At 42.0% G+C, this 22,571-nt stretch overlaps 1 protein-coding gene across 2 annotated transcripts in view; it reads left to right on the top strand.

Annotated features, from left to right (window-relative positions):
- The window catches only part of LOC135711946 (polyhomeotic-proximal chromatin protein-like), a 185,829-nt gene that overhangs the window by 127,851 nt on the left and 35,407 nt on the right, over nucleotides 1-22,571 (top strand). For both annotated transcript variants that reach the window (XM_065234919.1, XM_065234920.1), the window contains exons 2-7: nucleotides 12,375-13,146; nucleotides 13,264-13,572; nucleotides 13,678-14,098; nucleotides 14,151-14,691; nucleotides 14,753-14,909; nucleotides 14,979-16,365. In XM_065234919.1, the coding sequence (XP_065090991.1) occupies nucleotides 12,375-13,146; nucleotides 13,264-13,572; nucleotides 13,678-14,098; nucleotides 14,151-14,691; nucleotides 14,753-14,909; nucleotides 14,979-16,365 (3,587 nt within the window). The remainder of the gene's footprint in view (nucleotides 1-12,374; nucleotides 13,147-13,263; nucleotides 13,573-13,677; nucleotides 14,099-14,150; nucleotides 14,692-14,752; nucleotides 14,910-14,978; nucleotides 16,366-22,571) is intronic.

The following is a 22,571-nucleotide window of genomic DNA, read 5'->3' as shown; positions in this document are numbered from 1 at the left end:
AGAATTCGCTCAATCCGGGTCCATTGTTTGGATCTCCGGTGAGCAAAACGATTTATGTTGGATGCTTTTTTCCCTTGGCTTATTTCCAGAAATTCCAACATGGCGGCCATCGCAGCCAATTGCCCTCAAAACTCATTATATTTCATTAGCATCAAGCCCCCGGAACCCCCGCGGCAGCATGCTTTCATTATTCTCTAAAGTAACCCACGGGAGCTTCCCTGTTTGAGATACGGTCGGGATGCATCTATATTTGCACACAGTCATACGGGAAGCAGCTGCCAGCCCCTCTGCACCATGCGTGTGTGTGTGTGTATTTGTATTTGACAAGCTGAATAACCTTGCCCTTTGGTGTCACCCGCCACACGCTGCCGTACCATCCATCCGTGGCAACAACCCTTGTTCGAGACGTGACGGCATACTTTCTCCTGGTGCTCCGTCTACGTTGAAAGTCATATCTTGTTTGATTACAGCTCCTGTGGGATCCGGTTCGTCATCTCTCGGTAGGAGTTAATTTATGCAGCTCGTTCCCCGGTGTTTTTGTGGGATGCAAGGAATGATGCTGTTAAAGCTGCTAGGCAGGATGTGTGTTGTCGATTTTTTTTTGTGGTTGTTGCGTGTTTGATAGGGATGGACTATTGGGATGAAATTGGAGCTTTACAGTTTATTCTAAAAATCATTAGTTAGATATAATCTCTAAGCTTTTTTCTGTAGATTACTGTCATAATAGTTACTATTGCTGGTCCTTCAACATTTGACCTGCTGTACGAAAAGTGTTTCGTTTCGAGATGCGCAATGTGGCCCCAGTTCTACTCAGAAGTATGGAGACATTTCTAAAAACTGCAGGAACTCAGCGCTGAGTACATGTAGTTGTTTTTAGAATATTCTCATACAACTGAGCAGAAGTGACTCTCTGTCTGAGTTATTCTCAGTGGCCGTATATACAGATTTGAGTTCACCAGAACGTTCTTTTTTTATTAATTTATTTGATAAGGCTCAACCGAATTAACTTTACAGAGCCGAGGATTTCTGTTCACTATACAATACATCTTAAAACTATAGTCAAAAGGTACAACACAATAAACAATTTATCTTCCACTATCCAATAAGCCCCTCCACCAGAACGGGGGCCGCTTCCAGTGGTTTCATGGTATGGCAGATTCGCCATCGGGGGTCAGCACTCACACATTCATCACGAAACGATTGCTTTCAAACGTCGACGACCCATCGACTGAAAGAACTGCTGATGAAGAACAATGAGGAGGATCACACAATGGTTGTTGCCGAGTAAACAGGCGATCGTGTGACACACATTGAGAATGGTCTACTTCTGTCGACAGCCGAGTGAACATTGACCAGAACGTTCTCGAGCAAACATGAGAAATGGGCACAAAAGCCAAACGTATGCAATTCTTTTCAATGTCGATTATTCACGAATTACAACACGCCCACACACATCTGTTAGTGCTCTAACTTTCTCTCAGATGCTGGTGTCGGTTTGCCAGATTGAGTCTATATTCACGAGAAATCGACGTTTAAAGTAAATGTTTACATTTCGCACATAGGCTCTTTTCACATGTCTTGGGGATAACGTTCAAAAACTCCCAATGCTTACAGGTCTTCCTCGAGCATTGCACAGTGGTCCAGGAAATGGTGGCTAAATAATTGGCAAAATTATAATTTTGTGGTCTCATACGCTCTCAAACAGCAAAAAAGGTTATCTTCCATTTAATTCCACTTAATTAATCTTGGTATCCATGACATATATGTATTTCGACTACAATGTGCAGTCTTCATCCGTGTCATTCCCACTAAAGAACTTATCAAGATCTAACCCCCTTAAGTACTCATCCCCTAGGTAAAAAAAAAAGTCAAGATCACAGGATGCTTGATACTGATTTTGCAAACTCCTTTAATACTGCGAGACTACATGTGCAGTTGCGAGTTGATTCGACAAAAAAAAAATGATTCTGCTGCTCATCGTGTTTTTAGAAAGAGATAGTTTATAGTAGTTATCTATCTATCTTTAAAGCTTGCTTCAGATAGAATTGGAACAAAAACAATTGCCTGTATTTCAGTTATTTATTATTGAATTCAAGATCTTTTTTTATACAAATGTAGCGTTTTCTTCATACTTTTAAGAAAAAATACGGATAAAATTATTCGTCACGGTTTCGAAGGAATTCTCGAATTTTTCCTGTAACACGGCTCATTAGGCGGCGCACACCTTCTTCGTCCATCGTTTTAGCTATCTTATTCCACCAGGTCTTCATCTGATTAATGTCTTTGACAACCTTTCCCTTTGCCTTGAGTCTCCTCTTCATGATTGCCCAGTATTTCTCAATAGGGCGGAACTGGGGGTAGTTGGGTGGGCTAAGGTTTTTCGGAACAAACTGGACCCCTTTCTCTGCATACCATTCTTGAACGACTTTGCTGTAATGACAGCTTGCCAAATCTGGCCAAAACATTACGGGATGGTCGTGGGATCGAATGAATGGCAAAATTCGTTTTTGGAGACACTCTTTTTGGTATAGTTCCTAATGGTCTTATTTGTAACGAAAACTTTCATTTTTTTGCCACAGCTGCAAATGCCCTGCCAAATCATAAATTTTCGTGCAAATTTGTCGGCAAAAACAAATTTAAATTTGACTGGAACATCCCCCCGAGCCGTTGCCAAGTAAAATTTTTGACCTGGGATTTGCCCGAAGTCAGCCTTGACATAGGTTTCATCGTCCATCAGAAGACACCCGTCGAACTTGGTCAGCACCTGGTCGTATAGCTTCCGCGCACGGATCTTGGCCACACTATTCTGTTTTATGGTCCGATGGATTCCTTCCCCCCGGAGTCGAGTTCTCCTCACGGTACTATGGGCAGCACCGAAATTTCTGGCCAAATCACGGTCCGACAGATTGGGATTCCTCTTAATCGTCTTCAAAATCTTACCACGCAGTTTCCGGTCGACAGTTCCACTCCGACGATTGGCTTGAGGCTTCCGAATCGTCGTCAATGTTTCCTTATACCGTTTGATAACGCGCCATACGGTATTTCTGGGCAATTTCAGCTGTTTAGCTAGCCTAAATGCAGACCACAATGGATTTTCCAAATAACTGTGCACAATTTTTTCCCTTCTTTCGGCTTCCATGTTGATTGTTTACAAAGTACAGACGATTTGCGGAATGTCAAAAATACATACGTAAAGCTGACAAAATTCCCGACACGTGGGCGCCAAGAACTTCCAAATCCGTCCACCAGGAGCACCACAATATGAGCAAAAGTTTGTTCCAATTCTAAATGAAGCAAGCTTTACTCTTCATCCATGCTACGAAGTTACTGCTGCCAGCGATGATGGAAGTATTGGGTCGCGCAGCGTTGCCTGATTTACCGATTTATCGGCATTTGTACCGATTTTCGAACTTGATACCGATATACAGATAAGGTTCCTCAGAATACCGATTTTTGAGATTTTATAACAATTTGTACCGACTTTTTTAATAATCAAAATTATTAGTGCCTGCCCTTACTGATGATCTCTCATAGAAAATTATCGTGACAGACTTTAATAGTTTTGAATATCTCAAGTTTGTGAGCCTGCAAATGCTCAAGCTATTATTCATCTACATTTCTTATGCTTCTTCCGTCTTCTCCAACCAGTTTTTTTTAACTTTCCCCGGAATACTGTGCTAACTTTCCGCAGAATATTCTGCCGATTTCTACCAGAAGTTTCTTTCGACGTCTCCCAAAAAATATTTTTCTTCCGAATTTTTTTCCCCAACAAGAAGTTTCTTTCGACTGTCCGGTAAAGCTGCTTTCTTCTACCGGATGAAGCTTCCGACTTTCTTTAGAAGTTTCTTCCAAGCTAGCGTCTTCTCCTGGAAGTTTCTTTAAACTTCTACCGGAAGTATCTATCAAATTCTCCCAGAAGTTTCTTTTATCTTTTTCTGGACGGTTCTCCATGAGCTTCTTTTTTTTCCCGACTTCTATTGGAAGGTTTTGCCGAGCTGCTTCTAGCTTCCACTGGAAATGAATACACCTGGAATTATCGTCACATTTCCGAAACCTTTCTGGTTTCCTCTACATGTCCCGATTTTCTTCAAAAGTTCCTTTAAATTTCCCCCAGAAGTTTCTCAATATATATTTTTTTATTTTCTCGGATTTTTTTTCCAACTGTTCTTCAAACTTCCTCCAGAAGAGCTTCTTTCTTCTTTTTTTGCAACTTTTTTTGGCTTGCTTCAGTAGCTAATTAACAAATTCCCTGGACATTTATTCCGACTTTCCTGGAAACAGTGTCTGTTTTTATCGTTTACTCTAATCCCAATGTAGATGAATTTCGCTTGTTTTGAAAATCTTCGCTTTCACGTACGAGCGAAATGAACAAATGTGTTCATTATACATCAACGAATACGCGTTTGTTGATATTCACCAGTGCTTGATTATCCAACCCAAAATTGTCAAAATCTAAAGTGATCCTCAAAAGTAAAATAATCAAATTCATATCGGTCAAAATGATTATTTTCAATATTGTCGACCCCAGAGCCTAGAACCTCGATATTACCATCAATTCAGCAAATAATTTTCTATCGACCTGAGTGTAAAAACCAACACAACACGTTCTACATAGCTATATTTGTGTAAATGAAAATAATCATTTTGCATTTGATCCTCAAAATCATCCCCAACAAGATGAAGACGAATATTAATATTTACAACAACACAGGCGATAATGAAGATCCAGCCACGAATTGACAAAAACACATGTTGACTTCGATTCCCAGAGGTTTCCTTGATCAAGAGAATGTTGTCATGTCAAAATTCAAATTCAGGTAGGTAGTTGGTCTATCCGTTAAGGTTGTCTTCATTTTCAGCTAATTTGATTGTACCTAGAAGAAATGATTTTTATCAGCACTGGCTGAAAAGGCTGTTCGTAGTCCAAAAGTTTAATTTTTCGCCTTCAAAAACGAAAAAAAGTAATATGAATTAAAATAGTAAATACCGATTTTTTAAAACCTTGAAACTCAAACTCACCACAGTTTGATAATAATCGTAGGGGAAATGCAGGTAATGTCGGCCTAAGTGTCCCTAATTTGGGCCCATGCAAAAATTCAGCAATCGACAAAATTTTCAATAGCAACCAAAAATATCCATTAGTAACGTCCCAATAACGCGTTCATCTAGATAAAATTGATAAATAGCATATTTTTAGCGATGGGCCCAATCTTAGATCCATAGGCCAACATTAGAGACATTTCCCCTACCTGGTGAGTTTTGCTAGCTTGATATTTGAAGCAATCACGTAATCGGCTGCTGTTTGCTTGTTGATATTTGCAAACGAAATTCAAGCGTGATCGAATTTTTGATATATTTTCAACACCAGGGTTCAGGAATGCAGTCTAGCGGAACAAAATCAATAATTCCAAAGCGATTTTTTGTCTTACACAATGTGTTTTGTAATGTAAAGTGGAAACTGCTATTCAAAATGTGTCGGTGCAATGCCTACACTTTGTGCGTTTTCGTTATTTCACAATGTTCATGTCCTATTCGTTCAGAAACGCTTCGTCAGGTACGCTTTAAGGAGTCTACCTTCGAATGAACCCTTCAACCTACCACCTTACGATAAACGGTGTGCACTTATTGGAATCCAAACTTTAGAGAGCAGACGGTTGATGCTGCAGAGGTTGTACATCCTCGCCATTGTAACCGGCAACATCGACTGTAACAGTATACTTTAGAATGTATGCTTACATGCCCCTGCCTGCCAGCTACGATATCAGCAAACTCTGTGGATTCCTAGTCACCGAACCAACTACGACCAGCATAATACATTAGACGCGTGCTGCAGAGCCTTCAATGAAGCCTTTTCTTAGCTGCTACGCACTTACGTAGTGAGGAAGGCTAGCAAACTTCGTGTTTGGCTGTTTTTAACTTTGTGGATTTCAGAAAAGCAGCGCAGGTATGAGTACATACAATTTGGAATTGGAACCATATCTTTTCGATCGATAAATGTTACTATTCGTCATTTTGACGTAGGACTACGTCTGTGATTTCTATATGGGGGTACACTTTGTGAAGACCAAAAATGGAACATGTAACGAAATTATGAATGCTTTTGAACGTTAATAACTCAGCTGCCCCAGGACCAATTTCAATAATTTTATCACCAATCGATCGGAAATATTTCTACGCATCGATGTTACAATGAATGTCAATGTTTACTTACCATACCAATCAGGCTAAGGCCTTGTTGTCCTCTGCTGTCCGAAGAAGTCGTCTCCACTCTACTCGATCCATGGCCACACTTCGCCAGCCTCGTAGTCTGCGAAGGGTCCACAGGTCGCCTTCTACTTGGTCGATCCACCTTGTCTGCTGCGCGCCTCTTCGCGCCTCTAGAAGCATTTTCACTGGGTCGTCGTGCGACATTCTTACGACGTGACCAGCCCACCGTAGTCGCCCAATTTTTGCAATGTGGACGATGGATGGTTCTCCCAGCAGCTGGTGCAATTCGTAGTTCATTCGCCTCCTCCACGTTCTGTCATCCATCACCAACGGAACACCTTCCGTTCGAAAACAGCGCCCCCTCCACGAGCATAGTCCAGGTCTCGTGGCCGTAGAGGACCACCGGTCCAATCAGCGTCTTGTAGATAGACAACTTCGTGCGGCGGCGAATTTTATTCGACTGGAGCATCCTCCGGAGTCCAAAGTAGACACGATTCCCTGCCATAATGCGTCTATGAATATCTCTGCTGGTATCGTTTTCGGCGGTCACCAGTGAGCCCAAATACACGAACTCATCGACCACCTCGATTTCGTGACCGTCAATCTGATCAATCTCCAGCCTTCAAGTCTGATGTACGTTTCCGCCATCGTCTCAAAGTTCCGTGCCATGATGTCGATGTCATCGGCTAAGCCAAGAAGCTGGATGGACTTCCTGAAGATCATGCCACTCGTGTATATCCCTGCTCTTCTGATCACACCTTCTAACACGATGTTGAATAGCAGACACGAATGCCCATCACCTTGCCGTAACCCCCTTCGAGATTCAAAGGGACTCGAAAGTGTCCCCGATACTCGAACAACGCACATCATTCGAATCATCATCGCCTTGACCAATCGCGTCAGGTTATCCGATATGTCAATGTTTACAACTGTTAATTTTCAACAAGAAACTATTGAAATTGTGGTAAATGTCAAGCATTGTCCAAAAGTGTTGAAGTAACTAACAAATCCACCAATAACGTACATGCATATACTACTTCCCCAACACAGTCATCAGATAATCGTTTTTAGACGAAACATGTCGATGTAGCATTGCTGCTTCCCCAACACAGTCATCAGAGAGTCGTTAGTAGACGAAACAAGTCGAAGTGGCATTCACCTCCGATCTTCGGGCGTGTGCGTATAGGGAGGATGCAATTGCGTAAAATTTTGCACATTCATCGCCATATTCAGAACCACATGCCCCCAACGACCCCACAAAATGCTCTCCAAAGTCTTGTAACCAAACTTGGAAGCTTCATCGACTTTCTGTTTCGTTAATAACTCGACGGCAAACACATTCATTGATACGTTTGTTGTTCTGAATGATAGAAGAGCTTAGCAGAAATAGTGCGAAATAGGTTAGTGAAGCCATGATCATCAAAAGAGGAAATCGACGAAGAGAATTGACTTTCACTCTTCTGCTTCTAAGCCCCTTAATTCAGTCGTCGTCATAGCAATGAAAACTAGCAAAGATTTTTCCAGCTAATTGATTAAATATATTCGGCGAGCGCGTAACCTCGCTTTTTATTTCTACTCGTTTGATTTAGCGCAGTAGAAAAAATAAATAAAAGTACTAATTTATCTGAACAGATAAACAGAAAAGAACCATGACGTGAAACAGGATCATAAATACACCGAAAAAAGTGTTAAGCGTCTTTCTTCTAAAGACTAAGATTTAACAACTTGTTGAGAGAAGGAGTTTAACGAGAAAAACTAAAAAGGAGAGGAGCTTTAGCTGAGTGGACACTGATATTGGCCTTCCAACCTGTCGCAGACACCAGTTCAACCCCTGTCCAGCAGCAGACGGGCCGAGACTCTTGCGAGTGCTCAATCATTGAACCGAAAAATATGGGATTGACCAGTCCGATTTGCTGATCCAGCTGCCTACACGTCGTCATCATCTTCCAAAGGCTTTAAGTCTATACTATCATCGGCCTTTTCAGGGCAACCAAGATTTTCCAATAGAGTTAAATTTCTGAACATGTCCCAACTAAAATTCATATCAAAAGGTTCTTTCCAGGGCAATCATAGTCATACTAAAGAGTATAAACAGAAAGAATCCCGCTCAAATTCCTAGTCTTACACAAAACACAAGCTTCTGCTGAAGTTAACAAATAACATTTATTATACAAAACCACGTAGTCCTACGTCACCATTGCGTACAGGCTTATAGGACTGTCTCTTGTAGCTTTTTTATGTTTTAGAGTAACTTTTGGTTACTATTATTGTTATTTTAGTAACTAAAGTCATTACTATTATATCATATCCACATATCCACTACCAGCCCTGTGCGGTAGACAATGTTGAGGAAATGAAGCGTGGATGGTATCTCCTTCTCCACTGTATGCATGTTGATGCCCAGCTCCACAGGAAATTTCTACCGGATGATACGCCTGGCTTTCCGTATTTCCCTAGCAACAACACTAGATCACGATCCGGGACGTCTGTTGGTTGCACGCTGCTTCCCGCAACTGACATGCGTACCTCAACTGCCTTTCCATCTAAATAATGGAAAATGAATTGCTCTGGGTCATGAAGGAATGCATACCCGCATAAACAATAACCCTAAAAGCCACCAATTCGGGATGTCATCCCAACTCTATCCGGTATGGTCGCATCATCTATGATATCGTTTGTGCTTGGTACCCGTATATAAGCGTACTTCATTGATTTTTTCCGTGTTGAACATAAGAGTGCCTTTTCCTCCGAAATACGGTACGTTGCATCCATGTCAACGGGATTCACATCCAGTGCCTTCACAAATCTGGCAATTTTGATCATGGTGGGATTTGCACTTCCACCATATTGCATTTTTTTTTCCAGCGTTCGACAACAAAAGTCACCAATCGAGACACGACGCACTAAAGCAAGTGACCTAGAAACCTAGCCCCGACTGACCGTATCGAACAAGACAAAGCGAGAACCGAAAGCGTATCACATCGCAAACACTACCGCACTCTGTGCTCGCTCGAAGGGGACTGCATTTAGGCATATTGTTATTTTTAATAATAATATGGTTAGAAACAATCTAAACCCCCCTCTACCCTCAAAAATGCTACGTCATTTATGCATGTTCCATTTTTGGAATTTCTCTCGAAATTTCACAAAAGAAATTTGAGTTTAGCCTCGGGTTCAATTCAGTCTCAATGTTGTGAACAGTTTGGTATACGATATGTCAAATCAACCCCAATGCAACATTTCAAATATTGGATCCTAAAACAAAGGATTCAAAAACTACATATAAATATAGTAACCGAATAGTCTTAGTTGACGGGCCGAATGTTTTACAACCACCCTCGTCCGCGTGCATCCGGCGAATGGAAGGGTGATTGGAAGATTATCGATAGGAGATTGAGCTCCGGTGGGGGCTTCGAAAGAGACCATATACATTTTAGCTGTCTCCGCGTCCGCATCCATCGTGTGGTAGCCGTTTTTTACGATTCCTTCAGTTTGTTTTGCTTCGTTTCTTTTTTATTTTTTTCCTTTTGCGTGTTCTATAGATATGATCTGATCCTGCTCATCCATTCATTCATTCATTCATTCATTCATTCGTTCAACTTGATTTAGAGGACCGCTGTCTGGCTGACTGGAGTAAGTTGGCATGTACAGCTAGCTACTACTATTCAGTTCGGATGTAAGGCTGGACAACACAAGGAAGAAGACAACGAAATGGTTTAGTATGGAGAGAGTTTTCGAGGACTTTGTCTGTCGGGCATTGTCCTCATGGTATGACTTTCGAAATATGGCTCGTCTCCGGTGTTTGTTTACCTTTACAATGCAGTTTATATTGATCGAAAAGTACAAAAAGTTCACAAAGCTGAGAGTACTCATGTGGCGTCGAAATTAAGCGCTCGTTGAATGTTCTATTTTCCGTCTAGTTTTTTTTTTTATTATTTGAAGCCTAAAGTACAGACAAACAGACATAACACTGGCAAGTCGAACAAGAATTTAATGGACAATTTAAAAGTATCGTCGTTGGTAGTACCGCCACCGCCACCGTTTACACACTACCGCTACCTGTTCAGCGTAGTACCCACCACAGAGTACTCAACAGATGGCGGTAATGTTTTAGCGACGATGTTTTACAGTGAGAAATATTCAATGTGTTATGTCTGTTTGTCTGTGCCTAAAGCGTTTGTTTAAGATGTTTGATGTTCATAGATTGTATAGTATGATTTTTTGAATATTCTACAATTTTTGTCATTTGTACAGATACTGAGTAGTTTTCAAAATACGTATTGTACAGAAGGAGGTACATAAGCAGTTTGAATCAAATGCCTCTGAATTAATAAAAACAATCAGGGGAAAACTTACGAAACAAGGGTTTGGTCAGGTGGTGGAGGTCTATTGCAACATCGTTTCAATATGCACAGATGCTCTTGACCACCTTTATTAAGCGAATGGATTTTTGTTTTAAATTTCATACTATCACTTTACTACATCTGCTAGCATGAACCGTTGCCTTTTTTTTTACGAAGCACTAATCTGTACCATTAGGATTCCATAACAAATGGCTTAATCAAAACGTATAAATGTTCTCATAAAGGGGATATTAAAACGAAAACCATGCACACCAAGCGATGCAAACTGGATACTGGCTAGTACGGGTACGACACGAGCCTACCACCATTTTTGCTGTTCTCAGTGCTCTGGTCGCTCTGCCTACGCTGGTGATGGTGTGTAAATATCGGATAGGACCGGAAAAGGACCTGGCTCTGCATCCGCTCTGATTTCAGTGCCACAGTGCGTTGAATGGAGTATGTATCTCGATATTTGAACCTAAATCCCAACATGCCTGGAGGGATGCTTTAAGTTGCGTTGGTTGAAATGGTTTCAGGACGAACACAACCACTTCGGTATCAACTAGCTCAAGTAAATTGCCTATATATCGAGGATTCGTTAACCACAACCTGCATTCGAAGCATCGTGTACACAAATTGCCTTGTTGAAATTTTCCCATCTTCCTACGGTCGAAAATCGAAACTGCCATTCTAGATCAGTATATAGTGATTCACAAATTTTTCTACCTCTCATCCCTGCTCTCATCTCGGTACCTAATTAAATTCTCGCATGCTCTCAGTATCATAATGGGAATGTATGGCCCAATAATTAACGCATTCATGATGCCGCCCACCCTTCTACTCTGCTATAGAAACAGTGATTCCCCACCCGGAGAGTAGGTAATCACGCACGTTCTCTGAGCAAGAGACATTTCGACATAAACATGCCCCTGCCACCAACCCGTGCCGGAGGAAATTGAAAACTTATCCTTTTAAATTAAAATTCTCAATATTTACCCTTCTTTCTCCCACACGCACACACTCACACGCACCCTAGCACAAATGGGCGCTTGCCTTATCCCTCGAACGAAAGTCCTCGAGACATCCTTCCGTTCGGTATCGCTGCTCTGTATCGGAAAAGGATCCGGCGCAAAAAGTTTGTCCCCTCTGCTGGCGAATCCGGCGTAGAGAACAACAAAAGGAAGGCACCTATCTCTACTTTCCCTCCCGATGTGGATGTTGAAGGCGAGGGAGCGCGAATGTCCCGTTAGGATGAAATTTAGGGTGGAACGCAATGTGCGCTCGATCCGCTGCTGCTGCACATGTGTTGCCGTTCGCTTTGCTTTCCCATCCAATGGATTGGAGGAAGCAGGACGATGCAACTGTGTTTGTAGTAGGCACCCATCGATCTCCTGCTCGGTTTGCGCGCCTGGTAGAAAGTCCATAAATCTTGACAAATCTATAAATTCTGTTTTACTCCTTTTTCAAGGTTGTTTTGAAAGTTTGGGCGATGGTGGTGGTGGTGGTGGTCGGAAAATGTCCCTTAACGATGGCTTCTTGCCTGGTAGATGGATTCCAGCCAAGTTCGTCCCCTGGCACCAAGTTTGGCCAATTAGTGAAGTGTGTCGCTTGGGATGTAAATTTCGGTTTTAGCCTCGTGTAGCCACTCCCAACCCGGAAGAGGGATTCCTTTTATGTTGTGCAAATCTCTCTCCCACTTTCAACGTAATGGAAGGTTCTGTTCTCCCTAATTGAATTGATTCCGTATCATTGCTATGGTGATAATCTACTTTTCCACCGTGTCCTGTCCTAATGGTTCGTTTATTTTTCTTTCTCCAATTTCAGATCGGAACATTACAATAATCTCCAGAAGCAAGAAGAAGAAAAGCTCAACAACAACAACAGCAACAACAATAATAACAACCTCCGGCAGCCTGTTCACCAGTCGCTGCATCCACATTCCCCTCAGCAACAACAGCATCTTCAGCAGGCTCAGCACCCTTTGAAGGACAACTCCAACATCCGTCAGAAGCAATCCTCTGTCGTTAAGATCGAACTTTTGCGTAACCAACAACCGGAAGCGCAGCAAGGCGGCTCTAGGCCTATCAAAACCGGAGCTCAATCCCCGGCAGCTGCATCGACAGCTCCGAGTCAGCTATCGCCTCACACCACCACCGGTGGAAGTCCTTCGACAGTTTCGCATCTTCGTTCGATCCGCCCGTTTCCATCGGCATCGGGAAGCTCGACAGCCACTACCAACACCACTGCCACTGGTCCTTCCGCCGCCGCTACCGGTGAGAGACCACTCAAGTGCCTGGAAACCCTCGCCCAGAAGGCCGGTATCACTTTCGACGAGAAGTACGACCTTCCGGCCCCGACACTGGAGAAGTCACAGAGTCCAGCGCAGGTGGCACAGCAAACGTCGGTGCCCCTGCAGCTGTCCCAGGAGCAGCTTCAACAATTCCAACAGTTTCAGCAATTTCAGCAGGCCTTCACGGCCGGTGCTGCTACGATCCAGGTTAAGCAGGAGTACAACCCACCCCAGCCCCAGCAGACGAATGCCACGGGCGGGCTTGAGCAGCAGCAGCAGCAACAGCAACAGGTGCAACACATGCAGGTCCTAGAGGTTGATGGTGGGGCTCCTCCACAGAGTCCTCACCATACGCAAAATTCTCAAATCCTGCAACAGCAGCAACAACAATCCGCTACTATTAATTCAATGTCCTCACTTCAGGCAATGGCTGCTGGTCAACAACTGTCCGCTGATTGGCCCCATGGGCGCGTTCAAGTGCTCCAACAACCCATCCAAAACCAGTATCTCCAGCAGCTCTATGGTTCCCAACAGCTTCTCCTGCATCCGGGAATCGGTGGCCAGCAGCAGATACAGTTGATCGCTGCTCCCAAACCTTTCCAAGGAACATCCCAAATGCTGACGACCACCTCTGGGAAGCAAGTTATCGGAACCGGAGCTGGTAACTTCAGTGGAGCTTACGCCCTTCCAACCATCCCGTCGAGCCAATCCCAGACATTGCTGTTTAGTCCCGTAAGTGTATTCAGCTCTCAGTCTCAGTCGCAAACCCAGAATATCCTACCAGGTCTTAGTGCCGCTCAGAGCACTAACTCAAACAAAACTAATTCTCACCAGCAGGATGTTCAGAAGCAGCTCACGGTAGCCGCCGCAGCTGCAGCAGCTGGTGCCGGAGGACCCAAGGTTCAGTTGCAAAAAATTGGCACCAGCATCTCAGCCGCAGGTCAACAGCAGAGTGTAACTACTCTGACGCAACAGCAGGCAGCTGCCGGTCAACAGTGCGTTCAAGTCTCGCAAGCCACCATGCCAACTGCGCAGCTCCTTAGCCCACTACAGCAGCAAGGGGCCCAGCAGATGCAATTCACTGCTCCGTGGATTCAGGGAATGGGACAATTTTGGACGGCTAATGGCCTTCAACCGCAAATCCTCGCCGGCAATCCGATTATCTTCCGTGGAACTGCACCCGACGGAAGCAGCAACATGTTCATCCAACAAAGCCCACAGCAAGCTATTCAGCAAGCACCTACCCAAACCCATAATCGTAAGTTTGATTCTCTGGCAAGTCGTCATTTCACTAACCAATTTTTTTGTAGAAACCCTAACACTGCCGTGCACCATTGCACAACAACCACAACAGACACAGCAACAACAGCAGCAGCAGCAGAATGCTAACCAGCAACAACAGAATCAACAGCAACAGCAGCAGCAACAACAGCAACAGCAACAGCAACAACAACAACAGCAACAACAGCAGCAACAACAACAGCAACAACAAGCTCATGCCAATCAGCAGCAACAGAATGCCACTGCTCAACAGCAAACCACGGTGGTCAACCAATCGCCCAATGCAACGCAGACAACGATTCAGCAGAAAAACGCTGGCCACCTGGCACCGAAGCAAGCCCAGCGACCGCAAATCCTTCCGCAAGGAGCTTCACCAATTCGTCCGTCCGCTTCTACACAGACGGTGCAGGCTCAGCAGAACCTGCTGGCCAAGGGCGGAAAGATGCGTACCAAGCAGCAACCGGTTCGTCCTTCGGGTCCCGTCCAAATCAAGACGGCTGAGATGGCCACAGCTCAGACCAAGATCGGTCAACCGCAGCAGATGCAACAGGTCGTGGCCACCGGTGCAAAGTAAGATCTGTTTTGCAACGACCGCTCAGGCGTATTTTCTAATTTGACCTCATACTTTCAGAATGGTTCTCATGAACACGACTGGTCAGATTAGCTCATCACCCGTACTCAATATCCAGTCAATGATGCCAACGGATAAACAGCAACAATTGCAATTGCAGCAGCAGATCAAGACTGCTCAACAACAGCAACAGCAACAGCAAATTTTGCAACAACAGGTACAACGACCACCACGTTTCCATCTCACCGCAAAAAAAAAACTCTGGTCATTCCCCTATTTATTTCAGGCAATTCAACAGTTCCAACAGCAACATGCCCTCCAGCAACAGCAGCAGCAGCAACAGCAGCAACAACAACAGCAGCAGCAGCAACAACAATCGCAGCAACAGCACCAGCAGACGCAAATCCAACAACTGCAGCAGCAGTTCCTCCAGCAATCCAATCAGCAAAACCAAGCCAACCAAATCGTAACTGGATCGAACCAGACTCAACATGGTCAACTGGTCCAAACCACCGGAACTCAGCAGGGAAACATCCTGCAACAGTTTGTCTTCCAGCAGCAGGGCCAACCGAATCAAACCGGCATCTCAATGATCAACGTAACTTCCACCGACTCGATTCTTCAACAACAACATCAACAACATCAACAGCACCAACAGCACCAACATCATCAACATCAGCAACAACAACAACACCAACAGCAACAGCAACAACAACAGCAGCAACAACAACAACAGCACCATCAACAACAACAACAACAACAACAAGCACAGGCCGTAGCGCAGAAGGCAACCACCCAGATGATCATCACCAATCAACTACCGCAAGCAACGGATCGCACTAGCGCTGCCCAGTCGCAAACCTTGCAAATCGAACGTACCATCCTTCCGGTGGTCTCCATCGCCGGTATGGGCTCGGCGCCGATTGTCGTGTCCAGCAATGGAACCACGATCTCTCCGATCCATCACCAAGGTCAATCAGCTCAAGCAGGTCACAACGCCGGAAATCAACTACCCACCGGAGCTCACCAGCCGTCGCAAATCCTGGTGTCCACGATTCCGACCTCCGTTCAGCAACAACAGAACGCCCAAAATCCGATTGTTGCTATGACATCGCTCTCGGCTGCATCCATGTTGGCGAGCTCCGTCACTGCTACTCCCGTTTCGTCCACTTCGGTAACAACGACCTCGGCCGGAATCAACCAACCGCCGGTTGTTTCCGCGTCCATTACAACTACATCGAAGGAAAGTGCCGATCTGAAGGCTGCTAGCGTTGCCATGCTTCAGCTTCAGACCCTATCCACTCCACAGAAGCAGATCCAACATCAACAGATGCTGGAGAGTATGAATGCTGCTAATGCCGCAGCAGCGGCAGCGGCGGTGGCTGCTGCTGCTTCAGCTGCTTCGTCTGGTGGTACCATGACCATGGCGTCATCCAGTACGGTTGCCAGTGGTGCGGGAAGCGGTGCGGCTACCTTGACTGTAACCATGCAGAAGCCTCCGATGACATCGTCTCAGGCCGGCGGAGGAAATTTGTCCCATATGGGAACGCCTATGTCCGCCGAGCAGATGAATAAATCGCTGGGACATACACCGACCAAGCCGGCCGTTGGAAGCACTGTCAGTGCGGATACTACGGCCAAGGATAAGAACGCGGCGGATACCAGTATGAAAGGTGAGTGTGCAATGTGAACTTTGCTGCAAGGGTTTTGAGGCTGCGTTCAATGTGCATTGCAAATTTCAATGTATTTGGACGCATTCTTCAATTTCCAAGTATTTCTGAGATAGTAAAAAAATACACAAATCTGATACAACTCGTGACTCATGCGACGCCATCAGATACTTTTATAAAGTTTACGTTTACGTTTACAGAAAGAGAGTTAAAGTTCTTTCAGTTTGGACAAATTTTGGCCAGTTTCTTCGGAATGATTCTTATGATTCCTCTCGAAAGTAAGGCCGCCGCCATAATGAGAGCGAACAGAAGCGAAGAAGTGAGCGAAGCGTTGAAACGAATGGCTCTGTTGGAGAGGGATATGTCTTTATCTGGGAGATAGTAATTATTTACTATTTACTATCTGTCGAGTAATAGATGTCCGTCTTGCTCTTAAAGCGCCCATTACACATATCAATATATTGACAATAAATTGACATACTGACAATATTATTGAAAAGGTGATAGTGAAGACGATGATTGATGACAAGTATTGACGAAAAGTTGATTTTAATTTTCACTTTGTCAATACTCAGAATGAATTGACAAAAAACAGTCAATTTCGCCATCAATATCATCAATATACGAATATTGACAACATTAATGGCAATACGTTAGAAGCCTTTTTACCTCCATGTATTAATGTCAATATTATCTGTCTCAATTTCCCCACACAAGAAACATGGATCCCCTAATAAAAAATAACCATAAACGAACGATAACCCAAATCATTGAACTATTCCATAAATGGTTTGGATAATACCCAGAACACGTCGTTAAGCAAATTAACCATACAATTTTTATTAGGGTCAGCGAAAGAAAGTGTGTTTAGAGTTAATGTTTGCATTCAAGTCCAAACAGAAACGATTGCTGGACCTGTATGTATAGAAAATACTAGCTACACACTGAATTCGGTTCACCCAAAGTTTTGCCGGGTTTTTGAACAGCTGAAAAAGTTGGTAAAATTTCTAATGATCGCTACTCGAAGGAAATCAATAAAATCGACAAATTTGATTTGTATCATTAAATGGGGTTAGTCCGTACATTTTCGGGATAAATTTCCAAATTTTTAATTTTTTCACTGATTTGTAAATTTTAACCGAACAATTCCGTAGTTAAAAAAATACCAAACAGTGGAGTCCTGGTTTAGAAGATATATATAGAAACCAATTTTCACCCAACATTTACGTATACTTGCACATTTTATATTAATTTTTAGGATTTTTAGAATAAATAGTGTTTAATAAGAATCTATTCCAAATATTGTAACTGTTTGACAGGACACAGAAAATGCACAGAACCACAGATCACATGACATGTACTTCCAAATAGTTCGAATTTAATCAAATCGATTGTCGAGTGCGCGGAATTACTACAATTGAATAACCCACGTTCACGGTACGCAGTTTCCCAAATAGAAACTATCATGCTGATGTTTTGGTAAACATTCATAAATGAAAATCATGCATATAATAATTAATTTACGTTACGTGTAAGTATGTGAAACGCTGGTAGTATTTATTTTATTTTAAAGTAAAAAAATAACATGATTATGCTTGTGATTTTGTAGAAAATGTACATCCATATAAACGAAGCCTGGGTGATCGGTGACTGTAAAAAGATACATTTTTTCGAGGGAGACGACTCTATCTAAGATGCAGAAAAGATTGTGTTTTGCTGTGGCTAGCTGTGCGCACGCTGAGTAGATAGAAAGAAGATTTATGACGATTCTGAAGATTTACTGCAAAAAGATGATTCGCGATGCAAGTAGATGCGAGAAATGAAAGAAGATTTTTCGAAGATTGATTCGCTAGTGTGAGATTTGTTGAGCATCTAGACTTGAGATTTAGATGTGTCGCCCTCGCATTTTTTATTTAGTTTAAAATCGATTTGATATCACACAAGAAGATTTAAACAAAAGGCAACACTGCATGCACGAAGCTGCTTTGTGAGTCAGTCGATCTAAATGACGTACGTTCTCCCTCCTCTTGGGGAGGGGAAGAATATTGACTAAGGCTGTGAACCATTTGCCGAGTTAAATTTAACTCGTGGTTAAAAGTGACATTTCGAAAGTTATTTTCTATGTTCGAAAATCCCTGTGCTGTCGCTCGACCGGTTTTCGAGCCACGGTTGTCAAAATTTAACTTCTTGTCTGTCAGAAATAACCATGCTCAGATAGCAGGGTTAATCGATAACTTTCCATCTGTCAAATTTTAACCAAAAGTTAAAATAATCCACCAAATGGTTCAGAGCCTAAGTGAAATGCAAATAACTTTTTCAACAATACTCGTCAGCAATCCATCGTCATCAATATTACCTTTTCAATAATATTGCCAGTATGTCAATATATTGTCAATATACTGATCTGTGTAATGAGCGCTCAAGCGTGTTATCATTCATGTTGTCAATATTTATGTATTGATAATATTGTAAGGAAAATTGACAATACGATGTTTGTCAATAAATTGATACATGTAATGGGCGCTTAACAGTTTTGAATTCGTACCACCTACGATATTGTGCAACCTGATCGATGCTAGCCAATGCTAAATCTCGCACAACAAGAGAAAAGGGCCTATCATTGTTGATCGATTCTCTTCATCGATTTTCTCTTTCGCGAATAACCCGAGTGCAAATAAATTACCCATTGAGTGTGCTGTTTCAGGCGCAAGCTAACATCATCTTCTGTCGAACTGTGTTGTGAGCTTAGCGAGAAATTCGTTTATGTTGCCGTGGTAAACCAAAGAGAAAGTCGATGAAGAGAATCGATCAACGAGGATAGGCCCTTTTCAAAAGTTACGGGAAAATATCATAAACTCTACCTGTGGGTAACATTTGCTAAAATTCTGAGGTCCTTCGGCCCAAACCTGTTCGATAATAATAAAAACTCCACTATTCACACTAGACATTTTTATTGTGTGATTAAATTAAATTTTTATGTTTTCCAGGAACAAAGAAAAACATAACAAATACCAGTTACCTCATATCAGTTTATACTATCGTGCAAAGTTACCGCAAATAAGTCCCATCCACATGTAATCCATCAGAGACAAAATTATAGATCTGCTTTTGTTCACTGATATAATTTATAATTTATATAAACAAACTTAATTCCCTTACAATTGATTTTAAGGAGGAAGTTATCATTTTTGAATTTATTGGAATTTGTCAAACATCACATGCTAAGTCATCAACCAGTTCATTTACTGTATCAGTGGTTATTTCTTTCCATGCGATATACTAATGAATCACCAAATTAATCATCACCATGAACCGCGTATTGTATTATTCAACGAAATAGGGTAAATGTCGGCTTCGGCACCCATTGACTGTTTTCGGCAACCAAAATTTAAACGTTAATTTCACTATGTTTTCCCATCAACACACTTCCCTGAATGCATCCAACCGATTCTTTAGTCTTTCAGCTTCAATCTGATTGTATGTGTACGTCTGAGCAGTCCTGTTATGGCAGATTTTTCTTCAAATGAAGCATACGTACTCTAAAATGGGGTTGATTTCAAGTTGCCGATAATAGAACAGCTGGTTAACACGCAGTTCTAATGGGAAGGTTGCCGAAGAAAACGAGGCTGCCGACAATAGTCACACTCACCTGAGAAGTTTGGAGCGTTGTAAAAACGCTTTCAAACAGTTTTGAAGAATTCTGTCGATTAAAATGGATAGAGAAGCAAGCAGCAGATGAATGTAAACCAACAGACACGTCATATATGTGCGAGACGCTGAGAAAATGCTAATAGAAGTGTGGACACTGCTTAGATTGACGAAAATACGTAAATTCCCCTATATACCATCACACCAACATTATCAAAGGTACACACCAAGCAGGGATGCCAGATCATACAGATAGGCTTCATACAGAGTACAGACATTATACGGACATAGGTAAAAAGTTACAGATTTAGATTTATGGTTCAGCGACTTGCAGTCAATTTAATTGTTTGTAAAAAAATGTGAACATACTGAGAGGTAAGCACATATCGGTAAAAGACGTGTGTGTGAGAGAAAACTTAGATTTTTTCGCAAATTTTTTCACACGCACACGTCTCTTACCGATGATATTTGCTTACCTCTCAGTATGTTCAAATTTTCTTACAAACAGTTACAGATTTATACAGACATTAATATCCAAAAACAGATTTGACCTGCTTAAAACAAAATTTTTTCTACAGCAGCCATCTTCAAAAAATGCTGGATTGAAACTACGCTAGACATTCGCTAACTGAAAGACTTATTACTGAAATCCGTTAACTGAAAGAAGTTTAAGCGATCGTAAGCTTATCTGACAAATTGGTTCATTTCAAAACGTCCAGATAAACCAGATGAACATTGATGCATTTTAAGGTGATTTCTTGAAGTGTTCAACAGTGGGCGTAATGATGGCTGATATTCCCTATCACTTCAAGATTTCAAGAGCACAAATCTTGGACGCTGTTCTGACATAGCTCATTAAATTGGAACTCCCTGTGTACTGCACTGCAGCAAACGTGAAGTTCCAGTTTCATTGTTGTATGTTTTGTGAGAGCTGATATTTGTGCTCTAGAAATTTTGAGATGGTAAGGAGATTGATCAGAAATAGGGTTTCCACAGCGATTTACCTTAAATGCTTTTGACCACTGTTTGCATTTAATTTAGCGAATGACGTTCGTGTGAATGACACGAGTTTAGCGATTTCACGGATTTGCATTTCAGATTTTGGGTGACTTTCACGTGGATTTATTCTACTAAGTCTGATTTCAAATAAGTTTCAGTTTTAATTATTTTAAGACTCTATTGCAATCATTTCATGGACAAATTTTTAAATAGGCATAACTCCCGGTGGAAGCATAACTGTTCCATGTTACAAAACACAACAATGAGAAAACTGCAGTTAAAGATTGAACAGACGTTTTGCTGCCATCGTAAAATTTCATGGAAAAAATTGGTTGTGCTTCGAAAAACTGACGTAATACAACTATTCCATAGAAAGTTTGTCAAAATTTTGCATAAAAAGAAATTTTTCCATAACCTACAAAATCTTCTGTGACACTTATGCTGCGAATTTATCTGACGAGTTGAAAAATGTACGCATATCTGTCCCACTGTGAACAACTTTTCAGTTGCTGCTGTTGTTATGTTTGACACTTCGTGAGTGACGGTTGGAGTTTTTTCTTTAAAATTGTTGATTTCAGTGCACATATTTCAAAGGGGCGTAATTACATTTGTAAACAATGGATTTAGCCGTCGATTTCTCATGGATAAAAGCTTACTCATGAAAGTTAATGACACCACAGAGACACAGGCAGATGAATGGTTCATCTACTAGCTAGCATTGCTAATTTGGAGGGGTGAGCATTTACTTGCGAGATATCGACGGCTAAAGCCAATGTTTACAAAAGCAATTACGCCTCTTTGAAATGTTGACACTGATTTGAATGTGGGCCGGAAACGTCTGCCATAGAAAATTTAAAGTAGTACGGTGGTTCAAGTGGTAGTGATAGCTATTAAGCTGGGTTTTGACAGGGCAAGTCAATTGATCAAGTCAGTTGAATCCAACTGACTTGAACGCGAATATAACGTGCCATTCAACTGACTTGATCAACTCACTTGAATTGAAAAAAGTTGGACCAGACTCAACTTTTCAAGCCAATTGAATTCAACTGAGTTGATCATTTGACTTGCCTCGTTATTTGGATAACAGACTATAACTTTTGAAGAATATCTTATACATATGGGACATATATGCGTCCATTTTTGCAATGGGACAAAACGACTTCACATTTTTTTTTAAATTTTTCTAGAATAAACAGCATGTTTTAATATAATATTTTAAAAATATGTATTGATTTATAACGTTAAGCATCATAACCTCAAAAAAAGTCAAAATGTCACATGGGACAGTTATGCTTCCACCGGCAGATAAGTGCTTTTGCAAAAAAAAAATACTTCACTTATGAGGAGAAGGGCTTTAACGAAAGGTTGGCCGTGGATTTTCTCGTCGTTGCTTTGCTCACCCATTTCAAATCAATAAAAGTAACGCTGCTTCATTATGGCTTTCAATCCCTTTCACCCTCTGGTGACAACCTGCTCTTTCAATTTGTGTAATATGCGTTATGTCCCATTTTCGTTATTTTTTTTATGTGGAAGATAAATTGAACATGAACGTGTAATCTTCA

This window comes from Ochlerotatus camptorhynchus, unplaced genomic scaffold (assembly GCF_037179485.1).
Source record: "Ochlerotatus camptorhynchus isolate MF236.1 unplaced genomic scaffold, CSIRO-AGI_Acam_v1.1 ptg000446l, whole genome shotgun sequence".
NCBI classification, from domain to species: Eukaryota; Metazoa; Arthropoda; class Insecta; order Diptera; family Culicidae; genus Ochlerotatus; species Ochlerotatus camptorhynchus.
The sequence above is the reverse complement of the archived record's forward strand: the minus strand, read 5'-3'. Positions and strand labels throughout refer to the sequence as shown.